The sequence below is a fragment of the Gobio gobio genome, assembly GCF_949357685.1.
Source record: "Gobio gobio genome assembly, chromosome: 16".
Classification (NCBI taxonomy): domain Eukaryota; kingdom Metazoa; phylum Chordata; class Actinopteri; order Cypriniformes; family Gobionidae; genus Gobio; species Gobio gobio.
In genome coordinates this window covers 10,345,351-10,364,149 of record NC_137109.1, presented here as the reverse complement: position 1 = coordinate 10,364,149, position 18,799 = coordinate 10,345,351, and the positions used below count along the sequence as shown (strand labels likewise).

Genomic DNA, 18,799 nt, shown 5'->3' with positions numbered 1-18,799 from the left:
TAAACGTCTTTAAATATATATACATATATATTTGTCCAGTTTACTCATTCAACTATAAGAGGTTTTTATTGTGTGTGCGCGCATGGGTGAGTCATAATGAATTGTTCCTGCATTATTTAAAGGTTTTTTGATATTTTCATTTTCTGTTTTGCTTTTAACTATTTTCCTTTCCTTATATTTTAGTTGTTTTGTTCAAACATCTTTGTAGTTTATATTTTGCGTTAAAACAGCTGAAATATAAATAAATGGTCGCAGTTCATATAGTTTATGTATTTCTCTTCAACAGTATTTTTCAGTGTAATATTTCTCTGATGCACTAAGTGCCGCTGTTGGTCAGTGTGTTCGGGCTTTAAACACTCATTTTTAGATCCTCCTCCACTTTCTGACATCACATTCTGCAGAATATCTATTTCATTCATACGGTCTCTCTTTAACACTGAACATCGACACATTCGCTGCCCAGTGTCTTCAGATGATATATTTCAACCTTTCTGAACCTCTTCTTCGTTGCCTTTTCTTCTGTATGGAATAGAAGACTTGGATGATGTTGGTTCTTTGTTGTTTTTACACCCAACGAGGCGCGTCTTCGACGCGGATTTCATCATGGCTAATGCAGCCTCTCGTGCTCTGCGTCTTTGTCATGGCCGTTGCGCGCGGGCAGGTCCGTTATTCTATTCCAGAGGAGATGACAAAGGGCTCGCTGGTGGGAAATATCGTTCAGGATCTCGGTTTGGATGTTAAGAGGCTGAAATCTGGTCGAGCGCGGATCTTTACGGAGGACAGTCGTGAGTACATCGGTCTGAATGTGGATAAAGGGACGCTGGTAGTGAAAGAGAGGATAGATAGAGAAGAGCTGTGCGCACAAGTGTCTCCCTGCTCCTTACATTTTCAGATCATTCTAGAAAACCCCATGGAGCTGCATAGAATTGATGTAGAAATATTAGATATCAATGATCATGCTCCTTCTTTCATGAACAAAGAGATTACTTTTCAAATAAGTGAACTTGCTTTGTCTGGGGCTCGATATTCAATCGATAGCGCTAATGATCCTGATGTAGGTCTAAATTCTCTTCAGACATATAAATTAAATCCAAACAACCATTTTGTGCTCAAAACGTTGTCTCACACTGATGGTACTAAATATGTGGAAATGGTCTTGCAGACACCATTAGACAGAGAAAAACAGGAGGCGCATAATCTGATTTTGACGGCGTTTGACGGCGGAACTCCCCAAAAAACCGGTACAGTAAAAATAAACATCAATGTCTTGGATGCAAATGACAACGCGCCAGTTTTTAGTCAATCTGTATATACAGCACTTGTCGCTGAAAATGCGCAAAAGGGTTCATTAGTATTAAAGGTTAGTGCAACTGACGCAGATCAAGGAACAAATAAGCAAGTGTCTTATTCAGTTTCGCAAATCAGCATCTTGAATATTTTCAGTATTGACCCAACTAATGGTGATATTATTGTTGTTGCCCCTCTAGACTTTGAAAAATCCAAGAAATACGAATTGAACGTGGTGGCAACAGACAATGGGGGTTTAACAGATACTGCTAAAGTCATGGTGGAAATTACAGATGTTAATGATAATGCCCCTGTAATTAATGTAATATCGTTCTCAAACCCTTTACCAGAAAACTCAGCTCCTGAGACTGTGATAGCGATGCTGAATGTCAAAGATTTGGATTCGGGGAAAAATGGACAGGTGAGATGCTTAATTAATCCTAGTTTACCATTTCGAATCAGACAATCATCCTCAAATTTCTATAGTTTGATAACTGATCAGCCTTTAGACCGTGAAGAAATGTCTGAATATAATATCACAATAACTGCTATTGATGAGGGCTCGCCATCTTTCTCTACTAATAAAACACTGAGACTGAAAATCTCTGATGTCAATGACAACGCCCCTGTGTTTCAGCGTCAGTCATACACCGCATATGTGATGGAAAATAATTCCCCCGGAGTCTCTGTTTTATCTGTTAAAGCGCATGACAAAGACTCCGGCAATAACGCGCGCATTTCATATTTTCTTGAGGATATTCTTGTGAATGGCGTCTCTGCCTCGACCTATATTTCAGTGAATGCAGAGAGCGGAGAGATTCTTGCTGTTCGTTCTTTTGATTATGAGCAAACAAAAGAGTTTAACATCCGCGTAAAAGCGCAGGACGGAGGCTCTCCTCCTCTCAGCAGCAACGCGAGCGTGAAAATAATCATCCAGGACCAGAATGACAACGCGCCTCAGGTTCTGTATCCGGTCCAGTCAGGCGCTTCTGTGGTGGCTGAAATAGTGCCTCGTTCGGCAGATGTGGGTTATCTGGTGACTAAAGTGGTGGCTGTTGATGTGGACTCTGGACAGAATGCCTGGCTCTCATATAAACTGCAGAAAGCCACAGACAGGGCGCTGTTTGAAGTGGGCTTACAGAATGGAGAAATAAGAACTGTACGCCAAGTGACAGATAAAGATGCTGTCAAACAAAGACTCACTGTTGTAGTGGAGGACAACGGCCAGCCCTCTCGATCAGCTACAGTCAATGTTAACGTGGCGGTGGCGGACAGCTTCCCTGAAGTGCTCTCGGAGTTCACTGACTTTACGCACGACAAGGAATACAACGACAACCTGACTTTCTATCTAGTCTTGGCTTTGGCGGTGGTTTCATTTCTCTTTATCGTGTCTATCATTGCCATACTGTCAGTCAAATGCTACAGATGGAGACGCGAGCGGATGTTTTATAAATCTGGAGCGAATCTTCCAGTTATTCCGTATTATCCGCCTCTTTACGCAGACGTAGGCGGCACAGGAACTTTACAGCACGTGTACAATTATGAGGTTTGCAGAACCACTGACTCCAGAAAGAGTGATCTGAAATACGTCAGACCTTGCAGTGAGAGCATCATTAGTCTGGACACCAGTGGGACACACACACTCACGCATGCGCAAAGGGAGAGACTGAATATTGACGGTTCTTTTGATCAGGTGAGCTCAAGTGAATATTTACGATTTTCTGTTTTCTACTTAAATATTATTTTTCTTTTTCTGAAGTCCTCATTTTTATTAATGTGCAGTGTTTTAAAAAAAAAATGTCGATTGGTAGAAAAACACTGGCAGCTGTAGTTGAAGTTTACTGCACTTATATAATTTCGGTGACTTCATGTTTCACACTTTTTCATATTAAAATCTTAATTTTTCAACATTTAATAATAAACTTCTTTAAATACATATACATATATATTTGTCCAGTTTACACTCATTCAACTATAAGAGGTTTTTATTGTGTGCGCGCGCATGGGCGAGTCATAATGAATTGTTCCTGCATTATTTAAAGGCTTTTTGATATTTTCTGCTTTGCTTTTGACTATTTTCGTTTCATCATATTTTAGGTGTTTGGTTCAAAATATCTTTTATTTATCTTTCAGCTGTTTGAACGCAAAATGTCACTTACAATGGTCGCAGTTCATATAGTTTATGTATTTCTCTTCAACAGTATTTTTCAGTGTAATATTTCTCTGATGCACTAAGTGCCGCTGTTGGTCAGTGTGTTCGGGCTTTAAACACTCGTTTTTAGATCCTCCTCCACTTTCTGACATCACATTCTGCAGAATATCTCTTTCATTCAGACGGTCTCTCTTTAACACTGAACATCGACACATTCGCTGCCCAGTGTCTTCAGATGATATATTTCCACCTTTCTGAATCTTTTCTTCATTGTTTTTTCTTCTGTATGGAATAGAAGATTTGGATAATGTCGGTTCTTTGTTGTTTTTACGCCCAACGAGGCGCGTCTTCGACGCGGATTTCATCATGGCTAATGCAGCCTCTCGTGCTCTGCGTCTTTGTCATGGCCGTTGCGCGCGGGCAGGTCCGTTATTCTATTCCAGAGGAGATGACAAAGGGCTCGCTGGTGGGAAATATCGTTCAGGATCTCGGTTTGGATGTTAAGAGGCTGAAATCTGGTCGAGCGCGGATCTTTACGGAGGACAGTCGTGAGTACATCGGTCTGAATGTGGATAAAGGGACGCTGGTAGTGAAAGAGAGGATAGATAGAGAAGAGCTGTGCGCACAAGTGTCTCCCTGCTCCTTACATTTTCAGATCATTCTAGAAAACCCCATGGAGCTGCATAGAATTGATGTGGAAATATTAGATATCAATGATCATGCTCCTTCTTTCATGAACAAAGAGATTACTTTTCAAATAAGTGAATCAGCTTTGTCTGGGGCTCGATATTCAATCGATAGCGCCAATGATCCAGATGTAGGTCTAAATTCTCTTCAGACATATAAATTAACTCCATCCGATCATTTCACAGTTAAAATACCTGCTCATCTCGACGAAACAAAATACGTAGAAATGACTTTGCAAAAACCCCTTGACAGAGAAACGGCAGAGGAACATAAATTGATCTTAACTGCATTCGATGGCGGAAACCCTCAAAAAACGGGCACCATCAAGATAAATGTTATAGTTTTAGATGCAAATGACAATGCACCTGTTTTCAGTCAGTCAGTCTATAGAGCTTCAATTCCAGAGAATTTTTCTAAAGGATCCACAGTGTTAAGGGTTAGTGCAACTGATGGAGACATGGGATCTAATGGAGAGGTTGCGTATTCTTTTTCCAAGAGCAGTGAACGTTTATCTAACCTTTTCCAAATTGATTCAAGTAAAGGTGAAATTACAGTTAATGGTCCTTTAGATTTCGAGAAATCCAAAAAATATGAATTATACGTGGAAGCAACAGACAAAGGAGGATTAAGTGATACCAGCAAAGTACATATTGAAATTACTGATATAAATGACAATGCTCCTATAATAAGCGTAGTTTCATTTTCAAACCCAGTGCCGGAGAATTCCGCATCAGAGACTGTAATAGCAATGTTGAATGTCAAAGATTTAGATTCGGGTAAAAACGGAATAGTTAAGTGCTTTATTCCTCATAATTTACCGTTTAAAATAAAATCATCAACCCCAAATTTCTACAGTTTAGTAACTGATGAGCTTTTGGATCGGGAGATGATCTCAGAATATAATATCACAATAACTGCTATTGATGAGGGCTCGCCATCTTTCTCTACTAATAAAACACTGACACTGAAAATCTCTGATGTCAATGACAACGCCCCTGTGTTTCAGCGTCAGTCAAACACCGCATATGTGATGGAAAATAATTCCCCCGGAGTCTCTGTTTTATCTGTTAAAGCGCATGACAAAGACTCCGGCAATAACGCGCGCATTTCATATTTTCTTGAGGATATTCTTGTGAATGGCGTCTCTGCCTCGACCTATATTTCAGTGAATGCAGAGAGCGGAGAGATTCTTGCTGTTCGTTCTTTTGATTATGAGCAAACAAAAGAGTTTAACATCCGCGTAAAAGCGCAGGACGGAGGCTCTCCTCCTCTCAGCAGCAACGCGAGCGTGAAAATAATCATCCAGGACCAGAATGACAACGCGCCTCAGGTTCTGTATCCGGTCCAGTCAGGCGCTTCTGTGGTGGCTGAAATAGTGCCTCGTTCGGCAGATGTGGGTTATCTGGTGACTAAAGTGGTGGCTGTTGATGTGGACTCTGGACAGAATGCCTGGCTCTCATATAAACTGCAGAAAGCCACAGACAGGGCGCTGTTTGAAGTGGGCTTACAGAATGGAGAAATAAGAACTGTACGCCAAGTGACAGATAAAGATGCTGTCAAACAAAGACTCACTGTTGTAGTGGAGGACAACGGCCAGCCCTCTCGATCAGCTACAGTCAATGTTAACGTGGCGGTGGCGGACAGCTTCCCTGAAGTGCTCTCGGAGTTCACGGACTTTACGCACGACAAGGAATACAACGACAACCTGACTTTCTATCTAGTCTTGGCTTTAGCTGTGGTTTCATTTCTCTTTATCGTGTCTATCATTGCCATACTGTCAGTCAAATGCTACAGATGGAGACGCGAGCGGATGTTTTATAAATCTGGAGCGAATCTTCCGGTTATTCCGTATTATCCGCCTCTTTACGCAGACGTAGGCGGCACAGGAACTTTACAGCACGTGTACAATTATGAGGTTTGCAGAACCACTGACTCCAGAAAGAGTGATCTGAAATACGTCAGACCTTGCAGTGAGAGCATCATTAGTCTGGACACCAGTGGGACACACACACTCACGCATGCGCAAAGGGAGAGACTGAATATTGACGGTTCTTTTGATCAGGTGAGCTCGAGTGAATATTTATGATTTTCTGTTTTCTACTTAAATATTATTTTTCTTTTTCTGAAGTCCTCATTTGTATTAATGTGCAGTGTTTTTTTTTTTTAAAAATCGATTGGTAGAAAAACACTGGCAGCTCTAGTTGAAGTTTACTGCACTTATATAATTTCGGTGACTTCATGTTTCACACTTTTTCATATTAAAATCTTAATTTTTCAACATTTAATAATAAACGTCTTTAAATATATATACATATATATTTGTCCAGTTTACACTCATTCAACTATAAGAGGTTTTTATTGTGTGCGCGCGCATGGGCGAGTCATAATGAATTGTTCCTGCATTATTTAAAGGCTTTTTGATATTTTCTGCTTTGCTTTTGACTATTTTCGTTTCATCATATTTTAGGTGTTTGGTTCAAAATATCTTTTATTTATCTTTCAGCTGTTTGAACGCAAAATGTCACTTACAATGGTCGCAGTTCATATAGTTTATGTATTTCTCTTCAACAGTATTTTTCAGTGTAATATTTCTCTGATGCACTAAGTGCCGCTGTTGATCAGTGTGTTCGGGCTTTAAACACTCGTTTTTAGATCCTCCTCCACTTTCTGACATCACATTCTGCAGAATATCTCTTTCATTCAGACGGTCTCTCTTTAACACTGAACATCGACACATTCGCTGCCCAGTGTCTTCAGATGATATATTTCCACCTTTCTGAATCTCTTCTTCTTTGTCTTTTCTTCTGTATGGAATAGAAGATTTGGATGATGTCGGTTCTTTGTTGTTTTTACGCCCAACGAGGCGCATCTTCGACGCGGATTTCATCATGGCTAATGCAGCCTCTCGTGCTCTGCGTCTTTGTCATGGCCGTTGCGCGCGGGCAGGTCCGTTATTCTATTCCAGAGGAGATGACAAAGGGCTCGCTGGTGGGAAATATCGTTCAGGATCTCGGTTTGGATGTTAAGAGGCTGAAATCTGGTCGAGCGCGGATCTTTACGGAGGACAGTCGTGAGTACATCGGTCTGAATGTGGATAAAGGGACGCTGGTAGTGAAAGAGAGGATAGATAGAGAAGAGCTGTGCGCACAAGTGTCTCCCTGCTCCTTACATTTTCAGATCATTCTAGAAAACCCCATGGAGCTGCATAGAATTGATGTGGAAATATTAGATATCAATGATCATGCTCCAGTTTTTGTTAGAAAGGAAATAAGCTTTCAAATTAGTGAGCTAGCTGTTCCCGGAGCAAAATTTTCTTTAGATAATGCACAAGATTCTGATGTAGGTTTAAATACCCTTCAGAGATACACGCTCAATCCAACTGATTATTTTTCTCTGAAAGAACAGATGGGAAGTGATGGAATGAAATATGTTGAAATGATTCTACAAACGCCACTAGATAGAGAAAATCAAGAGGAGCATAAATTGACATTGACGGCGTTTGATGGCGGCAGTCCGCAGAAATCAGGCACAATTAAAATAACTGTTCTTGTAATCGACGCAAACGACAATGCTCCTGTATTTAGTCTTCCTGTATATAGAGTTTCCTTACTGGAGAATTCACCAAAGGGCACTGATATAGTGAGTGTGACTGCAACTGATAAAGACAAAGGAACGAATTCTGAATTGACGTATTCCTTCTCACAAACATCAGGAAAAGCTTTAGAGCTATTCAATATAGATTCAGAAAGTGGTGACATCACTGTTAACGGTGACCTGGATTTCGAGAAATCAAAACATTTTCAATTACATGTTGAAGCAACAGATAAAGGTGGCTTGACAGATTCCAGTAAAGTTATTATTGAATTAATTGACGTTAATGACAATGCACCTATGATAAGCGTAATTTCATTTTCCAACCCAATACCCGAGGACGCAGCACCGGAGACTGTGATAGCGATGCTGAATGTCAAAGATTTAGATTCAGGAAGAAACGGACAGGTTAAATGTTCAATTGATCCAAATTTACCATTCAAAATAAGGTCATCTGCCCAGAATTTCTATACTGTGACAACCGATCAGTTATTAGACCGTGAAAAAATATCAGAGTATAATATCACAATAACTGCTATTGATGAGGGCTCGCCATCTTTCTCTACTAATAAAACACTGACACTGAAAATCTCTGATGTCAATGACAACGCCCCTGTGTTTCAGCGTCAGTCATACACCGCGTATGTGATGGAAAATAATTCCCCCGGAGTCTCTGTTTTATCTGTTAAAGCGCAAGACAAAGACTCCGGCAATAACGCGCGCATTTCATATTTTCTAGAGGATATTCTTGTGAATGGCGTCTCTGCCTCGACCTATATTTCAGTGAATGCAGAGAGCGGAGAAATTCTTGCTGTCCGTTCTTTTGATTATGAGCAAACAAAAGAGTTTAACATCCGCGTAAAAGCGCAGGACGGAGGCTCTCCTCCTCTCAGCAGCAACGCGAGCGTGAAGATAATCATCCAGGACCAGAATGACAACGCGCCTCAGGTTCTGTATCCGGTCCAGTCAGGCGCTTCTGTGGTGGCTGAAATAGTGCCTCGTTCGGCAGATGTGGGTTATCTGGTGACTAAAGTGGTGGCTGTTGATGTGGACTCTGGACAGAATGCCTGGCTCTCATATAAACTGCAGAAAGCCACAGACAGGGCGCTGTTTGAAGTGGGCTTACAGAATGGAGAAATAAGAACTGTTCGCCAAGTGACAGATAAAGATGCTGTCAAACAAAGACTCACTGTTGTAGTGGAGGACAACGGCCAGCCCTCTCGATCAGCTACAGTCAATGTGAACGTGGCGGTGGCGGACAGCTTCCCTGAAGTGCTCTCGGAGTTCACTGACTTTACGCACGACAAAGAATACAACGACAACCTGACTTTCTATCTAGTCTTGGCTTTGGCTGTGGTTTCATTTCTCTTTATCGTGTCTATCATTGCCATTCTGTCAGTCAAATGCTACAGATGGAGACGCGAGCGGATGTTTTATAAATCTGGAGCGAATCTTCCGGTTATTCCGTATTATCCGCCTCTTTACGCAGACGTAGGCGGCACAGGAACTTTACAGCACGTGTACAATTATGAGGTTTGCAGAACCACTGACTCCAGAAAGAGTGATCTGAAATACGTCAGACCTTGCAGTGAGAGCATCATTAGTCTGGACACCAGTGGAACACAGACACTCACGCATGCGCAAAGGGAGAGACTGAATATTGACGGTTCTTTTGATCAGGTGAGCTCGAAATGAATGGTTATGCAAATTATTTTCTGTTTTCTGCTTAAATGTTATTTTTTCTTTTTCTAACTTCCTCATTTTTATTAATGTGCACTGTGTGCTTTTTAAATATTTTTTCGATTAGTAGAAAAACACTGGCAGCTGTAGTTGAAGTTTACTGCACGTATATCATTTCGGTGACTTCATGTTTCACACTTTTTCATATTCAATTCTTATTTTTTTCAACATTAAATAGTAAAAGTCTTAAAAATATATAGATTTGTCCAGTTTACACTCATTCAACTATAATAGGTTTTTATTGTGTGTGTATGTGTACGCGCATGGGTGAGTCATAATGAATTGTTCCTGCATTATTTAAAGGCTGTTTTATATTTTCTGCTTTGCTTTTGACTATTTTAGTTTCATCATATTTTAGGTGTTTGGTTCAAAACATATTGTATTTATATTTCAGCTGTTTTAACGCAAAAATGTAACTTACAATGGTCGCAGTTCATATAGTTTATGTATTTCTCTTCAACAGTATTTTTCAGTGTAATATTTCTCTGATGCACTAAGTGCCGCTGTTGATCAGTGTGTTCGGGCTTTAAACACTCATTTTTAGATCCTCCTCCACTTTCTGACATCACATTCTGCAGAATATCTCTTTCATTCAGACGGTCTCTCTTTAACACTGAACATCGACACATTCGCTGCCCAGTGTCTTCAGATGATATATTTCAACCTTTCTGAATCTCTTCTTCGTTGTCTTTTCTTCTGTGTGGAATAGAAGATTTGGATGATGTCGGTTCTTTGTTGTTTTTACGCCCAACGAGGCGCGTCTTCGACGCGGATTTCATCATGGCTAATGCAGCCTCTCGTGCTCTGCGTCTTTGTCATGGCCGTTGCGCGCGGGCAGGTCCTTTATTCTATTCCAGAGGAGATGACAAAGGGCTCGCTGGTGGGAAATATCGTTCAGGATCTCGGTTTGGATGTTAAGAGGCTGAAATCTGGTCGAGCGCGGATCTTTACGGAGGACAGTCGTGAGTACATCGGTCTGAATGTGGATAAAGGGACGCTGGTAGTGAAAGAGAGGATAGATAGAGAAGAGCTGTGCGCACAAGTGTCTCCCTGCTCCTTACATTTTCAGATCATTCTAGAAAATCCCATGGAGCTGCATAGGATTGATGTAGAAATATTAGATATTAATGATAATGCTCCTACATTCGAAAGAAAGGAAATTGATTTTCAAATAAGTGAATCAGCCATTCCTGGAGCTCGATATTCATTGGAAAGCGCTAAAGATCCAGATGTAGGTCTTAATACACTTCAGACGTATAAACTCAATCCCAGCGATTATTTCACACTAAAATCGTTGTCTCGCCCTGATGGCACTAAATATGTAGAGATGGTGCTGCAGGCTCACTTAGACCGAGAAAAACAAAGTGAACATAAATTGATTTTAACCGCATACGATGGAGGCAGTCCTGCAAAATCTGGCGCTGTTAAGATAAATATTGTTGTTCTTGATGCAAACGACAACGCTCCATCATTTACCCAATCTGTTTATCGAGTTAGTTTGCCCGAAAAAACCCCTTTGGACTCTCTCATCATTACAGTATCCGCCACAGATGCAGACGAGGGTGCAAACGGAGATATTGAATATTATTTGTCTCAAAGCAGCCGTAGTGTTTCAAATATTTTCAACATCGGGTCTCTAAACGGGGAGATCAGAGTTAAAGGTGATTTAGATTTTGAGATTTCTAAATACCACGAGTTAGACATAGAAGCGACAGATAAGGGTGGTTTAACAGATACTTGCAAAGTACTTATTGAAATCACGGATGTAAATGATAACCCCCCTGTCATAAGCGTGATGTCATTTTCTACCACAATACCTGAAGACGCAGCACCTGACACTGTGATAGCGATGTTAAATGTCAAAGATTTAGATTCAGGGAGAAATGGACACGTCAAATGTTCTATTGCTGCAGACTTACCCTTTAGAATCAAATCATCGACCAGCAATTTCTATAGTTTAGTTACTGAACAGTTATTAAATCGAGAAGCAATATCAGAGTATAATATCACAATAACTGCTATTGATGAGGGCTCGCCATCTTTCTCTACTAATAAAACACTGACACTGAAAATCTCTGATGTCAATGACAACGCCCCTGTGTTTCAGCGTCAGTCATACACCGCATATGTGATGGAAAATAATTCCCCCGGAGTCTCTGTTTTATTTGTTAAAGCGCATGACAAAGACTCCGGCAATAACGCGCGCATTTCATATTTTCTAGAGGATATTCTTGTGAATGGCGTCTCTGCCTCGACCTATATTTCAGTGAATGCAGAGAGCGGAGAGATTCTTGCTGTTCGTTCTTTTGATTATGAGCAAACAAAAGAGTTTAACATCCGCGTAAAAGCGCAGGACGGGGGCTCTCCTCCTCTCAGCAGTAACGCGAGCGTGAAAATAATCATTCAGGACCAGAATGACAACGCGCCTCAGGTTCTGTATCCGGTCCAGTCAGGCGCTTCTGTGGTGGCTGAAATAGTGCCTCGTTCGGCAGATGTGGGTTATCTGGTGACTAAAGTGGTGGCTGTTGATGTGGACTCTGGACAGAATGCCTGGCTCTCATATAAACTGCAGAAAGCCACAGACAGGGCGCTGTTTGAAGTGGGCTTACAGAATGGAGAAATAAGAACTGTTCGCCAAGTGACAGATAAAGATGCTGTCAAACAAAGACTCACTGTTGTAGTGGAGGACAACGGCCAGCCCTCTCGATCAGCTACAGTCAATGTTAACGTGGCGGTGGCGGACAGCTTCCCTGAAGTGCTCTCGGAGTTCACTGACTTTACGCACGACAAGGAATACAACGACAACCTGACTTTCTATCTAGTCTTGGCTTTGGCGGTGGTTTCATTTCTCTTTATCGTGTCTATCATTGCCATACTGTCAGTCAAATGCTACAGATGGAGACGCGAGCGGATGTTTTATAAATCTGGAGCGAATCTTCCAGTTATTCCGTATTATCCGCCTCTTTACGCAGACGTAGGCGGCACAGGAACTTTACAGCACGTGTACAATTATGAGGTTTGTGGAACCACTGACTCTAGAAAAAGTGATCTAATTGTTCGACCTTGTAGTCAGAGCATCATTAGTCTGGACACCAGTGGGACACAGACACTCACGCATGCGCAAAGGGAGAGACTGAATATTGACAATTCATTTGATCAGGTGAGCTCGAAATGAATGGTTATGCAAATGATTTTCTGTTTACTTAAATGTTATTTGTCTTTTTCTGACTTCCTCATTTTTATTAATGTGCACTGTGGCTTTTTAAATATTTTTTCGATTAGTAGAAAAACACTGGCAGCTGTAGTTGAAGTTTACTGCACGTATATCATTTCGGTGACTTCATGTTTCACACTTTTTCATATTCAATTCTTATTGTTTCAACATTAAATATTAAACGTCTTAAAAATATATAGATTTGTCCAGTTTACACTCATTCAACTATAATAGGTTTTTATTGTGTGTGTGTATGTGTGCGCGCATGGGCGAGTCATAATGAATTGTTCCTGCATTATTTAAAGGCTGTTATATTTCCTGCTTTGCTTTTTACTATTTTCGTTTCATCATATTTTAGGTGTTTGGTTCAAAACATATTGTATTTATATTTCAGCTGTTTGAACACAAAATGTAACTTACAATGGTCGCAGTTCATATAGTTTATGCAACCTGGTCTCATTGTGAAAATGTACCTCTGGCAACGTTTTTGCAAACCGCCAAAATACGTACCAATAAGTACATATCTCTGCAGTTTCAAAGTGAAATGAACACTAGAGGCAGTAAAACAGCAAGCACTTTTTATCGTTTTTTTTTTTTCCATGTAAATTTTTGGAGTTTTGGAGTTTGCGTCACTTAATCTGCTCCATATGCTCAGCTTTTTTTATATAATAAGTTTGCTCAGTAGCTCAGCTGGTACAGATTTGTACTTGTAATAATGAAAGCTCAGGTACGAATCCCGTGAAAGACAAGTCATGATAAAAGAGCTCAAAGATGAGTTCACACAAGTTAACAAGACATGGTTACTATTTTATTTTTGTCACATTTGCTTTTGTTAACACTATCGGTTAGGTTTAGGGTTTAGTGTAGGTGTACGTTAAAAAAACAATGTCACAAAACGTCAGATTGACGCTCATCTGTTCCGGGAAAAAAACGAAGCTTTTGGCGGCACCCAGTGGACATATCACTTTGAAACTGCAGTGATATGTACATATTGGTACGTATTTTGGGGTTTGCAAAAACGTTGCCAGAGGTACATTTTCGCAATGAGACCAGGCTGAGTTTATGTATTTCTATTCAACAGTATTTTTCAGTGTAATATTTCTCTGATGCACTAAGTGCCGCTGTTGGTCAGTGTGTTCGGGCTTTAAACACTCATTTTTAGATCCTCCTCCACTTTCTGACATCACATTCTGCAGAATATCTCTTTCATTCAGACGGTCTCTCTTTAACACTGAACATCGACACATTCGCTGCCCAGTGTCTTCAGATGATATATTTCAACCTCTCTGAATCTCTTCTTCGTTGTCTTTTCTTCTGTATGGAATAGAAGATTTGGATGATGTTGGTTCTTTGTTGTTTTTACGCCAAACGAGGCGCGTCTTCGACGCGGATTTCATCATGGCTAATGCAGCCTCTCGTGCTCTGCGTCTTTGTCATGGCCGTTGCGCGCGGGCAGGTCCGTTATTCTATTCCAGAGGAGATGACAAAGGGCTCGCTGGTGGGAAATATCGTTCAGGATCTCGGTTTGGATGTTAAGAGGCTGAAATCTGGTCGAGCGCGGATCTTTACGGAGGACAGTCGTGAGTACATCGGTCTGAATGTGGATAAAGGGACGCTGGTAGTGAAAGAGAGGATAGATAGAGAAGAGCTGTGCGCACAAGTGTCTCCCTGCTCCTTACATTTTCAGATCATTCAAGAAAACCCCATGGAGCTGCATAGAATTGATGTGGAAATATTAGATATCAATGATCATGCTCCAGTTTTTGCCAGAAAGGAAATTGATTTTCAAATAAGTGAATCTGCACTTCCCGGGGCTCGGTTTTCATTAGACAGCGCCCAGGATCCTGACACTGGCACTAACGCGCTCAAATCATACACGTTAAATCCATCAGATCATTTTGATTTGAAGGTTCTATCACGAAATGATGGCTCAAAATACGTCGAAATGGTTCTTAAATTACCATTAGACAGAGAGACTCAGCAGGAGCACAAGTTAACTCTTACAGCCTTTGATGGCGGCAATCCGCAGAGAACTGGCACTGTCAGGATAAGTGTTACGGTCATAGACGCAAACGATAACGCCCCTGTTTTCAGTCTGCCTGTTTACCGTGTTTCTTTACTTGAGAATTCACCGAATGGTGCTGTAGTAATCAAGGTAAGCGCCACTGATAATGACCAAGGTGCAAACGGTGAGATCACATATTCTTTTTCACGTAGTTCAGGAAAAGCCCTTGATTTATTCCATATTGACACCAATACAGGTGAAATTACCGTGAAGGGGGATTTGGACTACGAGAGGGCGAAGCAGTTTGAGTTAAACATAGATGCTACAGACAAAGGTGGTTTAACTGACTCTAGTAAAGTTATAATTGACATTACAGATGTAAATGACAACCCCCCTGTAATAAATGTGATTTCATTTTCTAACCCAATACCCGAGGACGCAGCACCGGAGACTGTGATAGCGATGCTGAATGTCAAAGATTTAGATTCAGGAAGAAACGGACAGGTTAAATGTTCAATTGCCACAGATTTGCCTTTCAAAGTGAAGTCGTCTGCCCAGAATTTCTACAGTTTGATCACCGATCAGCTTTTAGACCGTGAAAAAATACCAGAATATAATATCACAATAACTGCTATTGATGAGGGCTCGCCATCTTTCTCTACTAATAAAACACTGACACTGAAAATTTCTGATGTCAATGACAACGCCCCTGTGTTTCAGCGTCAGTCATACACCGCATATGTGATGGAAAATAATTCCCCCGGAGTCTCTGTTTTATCTGTTAAAGCGCAAGACAAAGACTCCGGCAATAACGCGCGCATTTCATATTTTCTAGAGGATATTCTTGTGAATGGCGTCTCTGCCTCGACCTATATTTCAGTGAATGCAGAGAGCGGAGAGATTCTTGCTGTTCGTTCTTTTGATTATGAGCAAAAAAAAGAATTTAACATCCGCGTAAAAGCGCAGGACGGAGGCTCTCCTCCTCTCAGCAGCAACGCGAGCGTGAAAATAATCATTCAGGACCAGAATGACAACGCGCCTCAGGTTCTGTATCCGGTCCAGTCAGGCGCTTCTGTGGTGGCTGAAATAGTGCCTCGTTCGGCAGATGTGGGTTATCTGGTGACTAAAGTGGTGGCTGTTGATGTGGACTCTGGACAGAATGCCTGGCTCTCATATAAACTGCAGAAAGCCACAGACAGGGCGCTGTTTGAAGTGGGCTTACAGAATGGAGAAATAAGAACTGTTCGCCAAGTGACAGATAAAGATGCTGTCAAACAAAGACTCACTGTTGTAGTGGAGGACAACGGCCAGCCCTCTCGATCAGCTACAGTCAATGTTAACGTGGCGGTGGCGGACAGCTTCCCTGAAGTGCTCTCGGAGTTCACTGACTTTACGCACGACAAAGAATACAACGACAACCTGACTTTCTATCTAGTCTTGGCTTTGGCTGTGGTTTCATTTCTCTTTATCGTGTCTATCATTGCCATACTGTCAGTCAAATGCTACAGATGGAGACGCGAGCGGATGTTTTATAAATCTGGAGCGAATCTTCCGGTTATTCCGTATTATCCGCCTCTTTACGCAGACGTAGGCGGCACAGGAACTTTACAGCACGTGTACAATTATGAGGTTTGCAGAACCACTGACTCCAGAAAGAGTGATCTGAAATACGTCAGACCTTGCAGTGAGAGCATCATTAGTCTGGACACCAGTGGGACACAGACACTCACGCATGCGCAAAGGGAGAGATTGAATGATGATTCTTTTGATCAGGTGAGCTCGTGTGAATGTTTATATGAATTGTCTGCTTTCCAATTTAACTGTCAATCATTACCTGACAGAAATGTCAGTTTTATATTTTCCACTTTGCTTTTTGACTACATTAATTGTCCCTTTATGTAAGTATTTTGTTCAATTCAACATCTGCATTGAAATGGCAGTAATACAATTTTATTATGATGATTATTATTATTTTAGCTTTTTTAATTCGAATCCGATTTGCTATTTATCAAACAATTTTTCAATGCAATATTTATTTTAAACTCTAAGTGCCGCTGTTGGTCAGTGTGTTCGGGCTTTAAACACAAATTTTTAGATCCTCCTCCACTTTCTGACATCACATTCTGCAGAATATCTCTCTCATTCCACACAGGCTCTTTCTAACATTGGATCGTTGGACCATCGATTGAATCTTCTTTTTATAGAACTGATATTTTACATCCTTTCTAAAACCTCGGATAGTCTTCCCATGGAATAGAAGATTTGGATGATGTCGGTTCTTTGTTGTTTTTACGCCCAACGAGGCGCGTCTTCGACGCGGATTTCATCATGGCTAATGCAGCCTCTCGTGCTCTGCGTCTTTGTCATGGCCGTTGCGCGCGGGCAGGTCCGTTATTCTATTCCAGAGGAGATGACAAAGGGCTCGCTGGTGGGAAATATCGTTCAGGATCTCGGTTTGGATGTTAAGAGGCTGAAATCTGGTCGAGCGCGGATCTTTACGGAGGACAGTCGTGAGTACATCGGTCTGAATGTGGATAAAGGGACGCTGGTAGTAAAAGAGAGGATAGATAGAGAGGAGCTGTGCGCACAAGTGTCTCCCTGCTCCTTACATTTTCAGATCATTCTAGAAAACCCCATGGAGCTGCATAGGATTGACGTGGAGATATTAGATATAAATGATCATTCTCCTGTATTTACTAGAAAAGAGATACACTTTCAGATAAGTGAGCTTGCCGTACCCGGTGCTCGTTTTTCTTTAGACAGTGCGCACGATCCTGATGTAGGCTTGAATACGCTTCAACGATATACTCTTATCCCAACTGATTATTTTTCATTGAAAGAGTTATCGCGCAATGATGGTACAAAATACGTAGAGATGCTTTTGCAATCGCCGTTAGACAGGGAGAGAGATGAAGAACTGAAATTAACCCTGACTGCGTTTGATGGAGGGAGCCCTCAAAAATCCGGAACAGTTAAAATAAGCGTCACAGTAATTGATGCAAACGACAATACACCCGCGTTCAGTCAGTCAGTGTACAGAGTTTCTTTAGCAGAAAATGCAGCGATAGGTACAGTGGTGCTGACAGTAAGCGCTACAGACAAAGACAAAGGAGCAAATGGTGAGGTGACATATTCGTTTTCACAAAGCTCTGGGAAAGACGTAGACCTTTTTAGAATCGATCAGAACACTGGGCAAATTTGCGTAAATGGCCATTTGGATTATGAAAAATCAAAGCAATACGAACTGAATCTTGAGGCCATGGATAAGGGAGGGCTCACGGATAATAGTAAAGTGCTCATTGAATTGACTGATGTTAATGACAATGCACCTGTTATCAGCCTTATCTCCTTTTCCAGTCCCATCCCAGAGGACTCCATCCCAGACACAGTGATTGCGATGCTTAACATTAAAGACATAGACTCCGGTAAAAACGGACGATTTAAATGCTTAGTTAATTCAGATATGCCATTTCGCATCAAATCGTCTTCCTCAAATTTCTACACTTTAGTTACTGAGCAGTTTTTAGACCGTGAAGAAATATCAGAATATAATATCACAATAACAGCTATTGATGAGGGCTCGCCATCTTTCTCTACTAATAAAACACTGAGACTGAAAATCTCTGATGTCAATGACAACGCCCCTGTGTTTCAGCGTCAGTCATACACCGCATATGTGATGGAAAATAATTCCCCCGGAGTTTCTGTTTTATCTGTTAAAGCGCATGACAAAGACTCCGGCAATAACGCGCGCATTTCATATTTTCTAGAGGATATTCTTGTGAATGGCGTCTCTGCCTCGACCTATATTTCAGTGAATGCAGAGAGCGGAGAGATTCTTGCTGTCCGTTCTTTTGATTATGAGCAAACAAAAGAGTTTAACATCCGCGTAAAAGCGCAGGACGGAGGCTCTCCTCCTCTCAGCAGCAACGCGAGCGTGAAAATAATCATCCAGGACCAGAATGACAACGCGCCTCAGGTTCTGTATCCGGTCCAGTCAGGCGCTTCTGTGGTGGCTGAAATAGTGCCTCGTTCGGCAGATGTGGGTTATCTGGTGACTAAAGTGGTGGCTGTTGATGTGGACTCTGGACAGAATGCCTGGCTCTCATATAAACTGCAGAAA

At 41.3% G+C, this 18,799-nt stretch overlaps 4 protein-coding genes across 19 annotated transcripts in view; all 4 read left to right on the top strand.

Moving 5' to 3' along the window:
- Positions 1-18,799, top strand: part of LOC307140223 (protocadherin gamma-A11-like) — a gene marked incomplete at its 5' end in the record, with an annotated part of 277,967 nt that overhangs the window by 210,466 nt on the left and 48,702 nt on the right. The gene's annotated exons all lie outside the window — the stretch shown is intronic.
- Positions 545-3,636, top strand: LOC307139465 (protocadherin gamma-A11-like; the record flags this gene model as incomplete). The annotated part of the gene is made up of 2 exons (XM_079838465.1): positions 545-2,980; positions 3,622-3,636. The coding sequence occupies 2 exons, from the start codon at positions 545-547 to the stop codon at positions 3,634-3,636; spliced, it is 2,451 nt and encodes an 816-aa protein (XP_079694591.1).
- On the top strand, positions 3,843-6,040 carry LOC307139464 (protocadherin gamma-A11-like; the record flags this gene model as incomplete). Its single annotated transcript, XM_079838464.1, is given in 2 exon segments — positions 3,843-6,006; positions 6,009-6,040. Coding segments are annotated over 2 exon segments (2,196 nt in total).
- Positions 10,179-16,865, top strand: LOC307139463 (uncharacterized protein; the record flags this gene model as incomplete). Its single annotated transcript, XM_079838463.1, has 3 exons — positions 10,179-12,617; positions 13,999-16,449; positions 16,806-16,865. 3 exons carry the CDS (start codon positions 10,179-10,181, stop codon positions 16,863-16,865), a joined length of 4,950 nt encoding a protein of 1,649 aa, XP_079694589.1.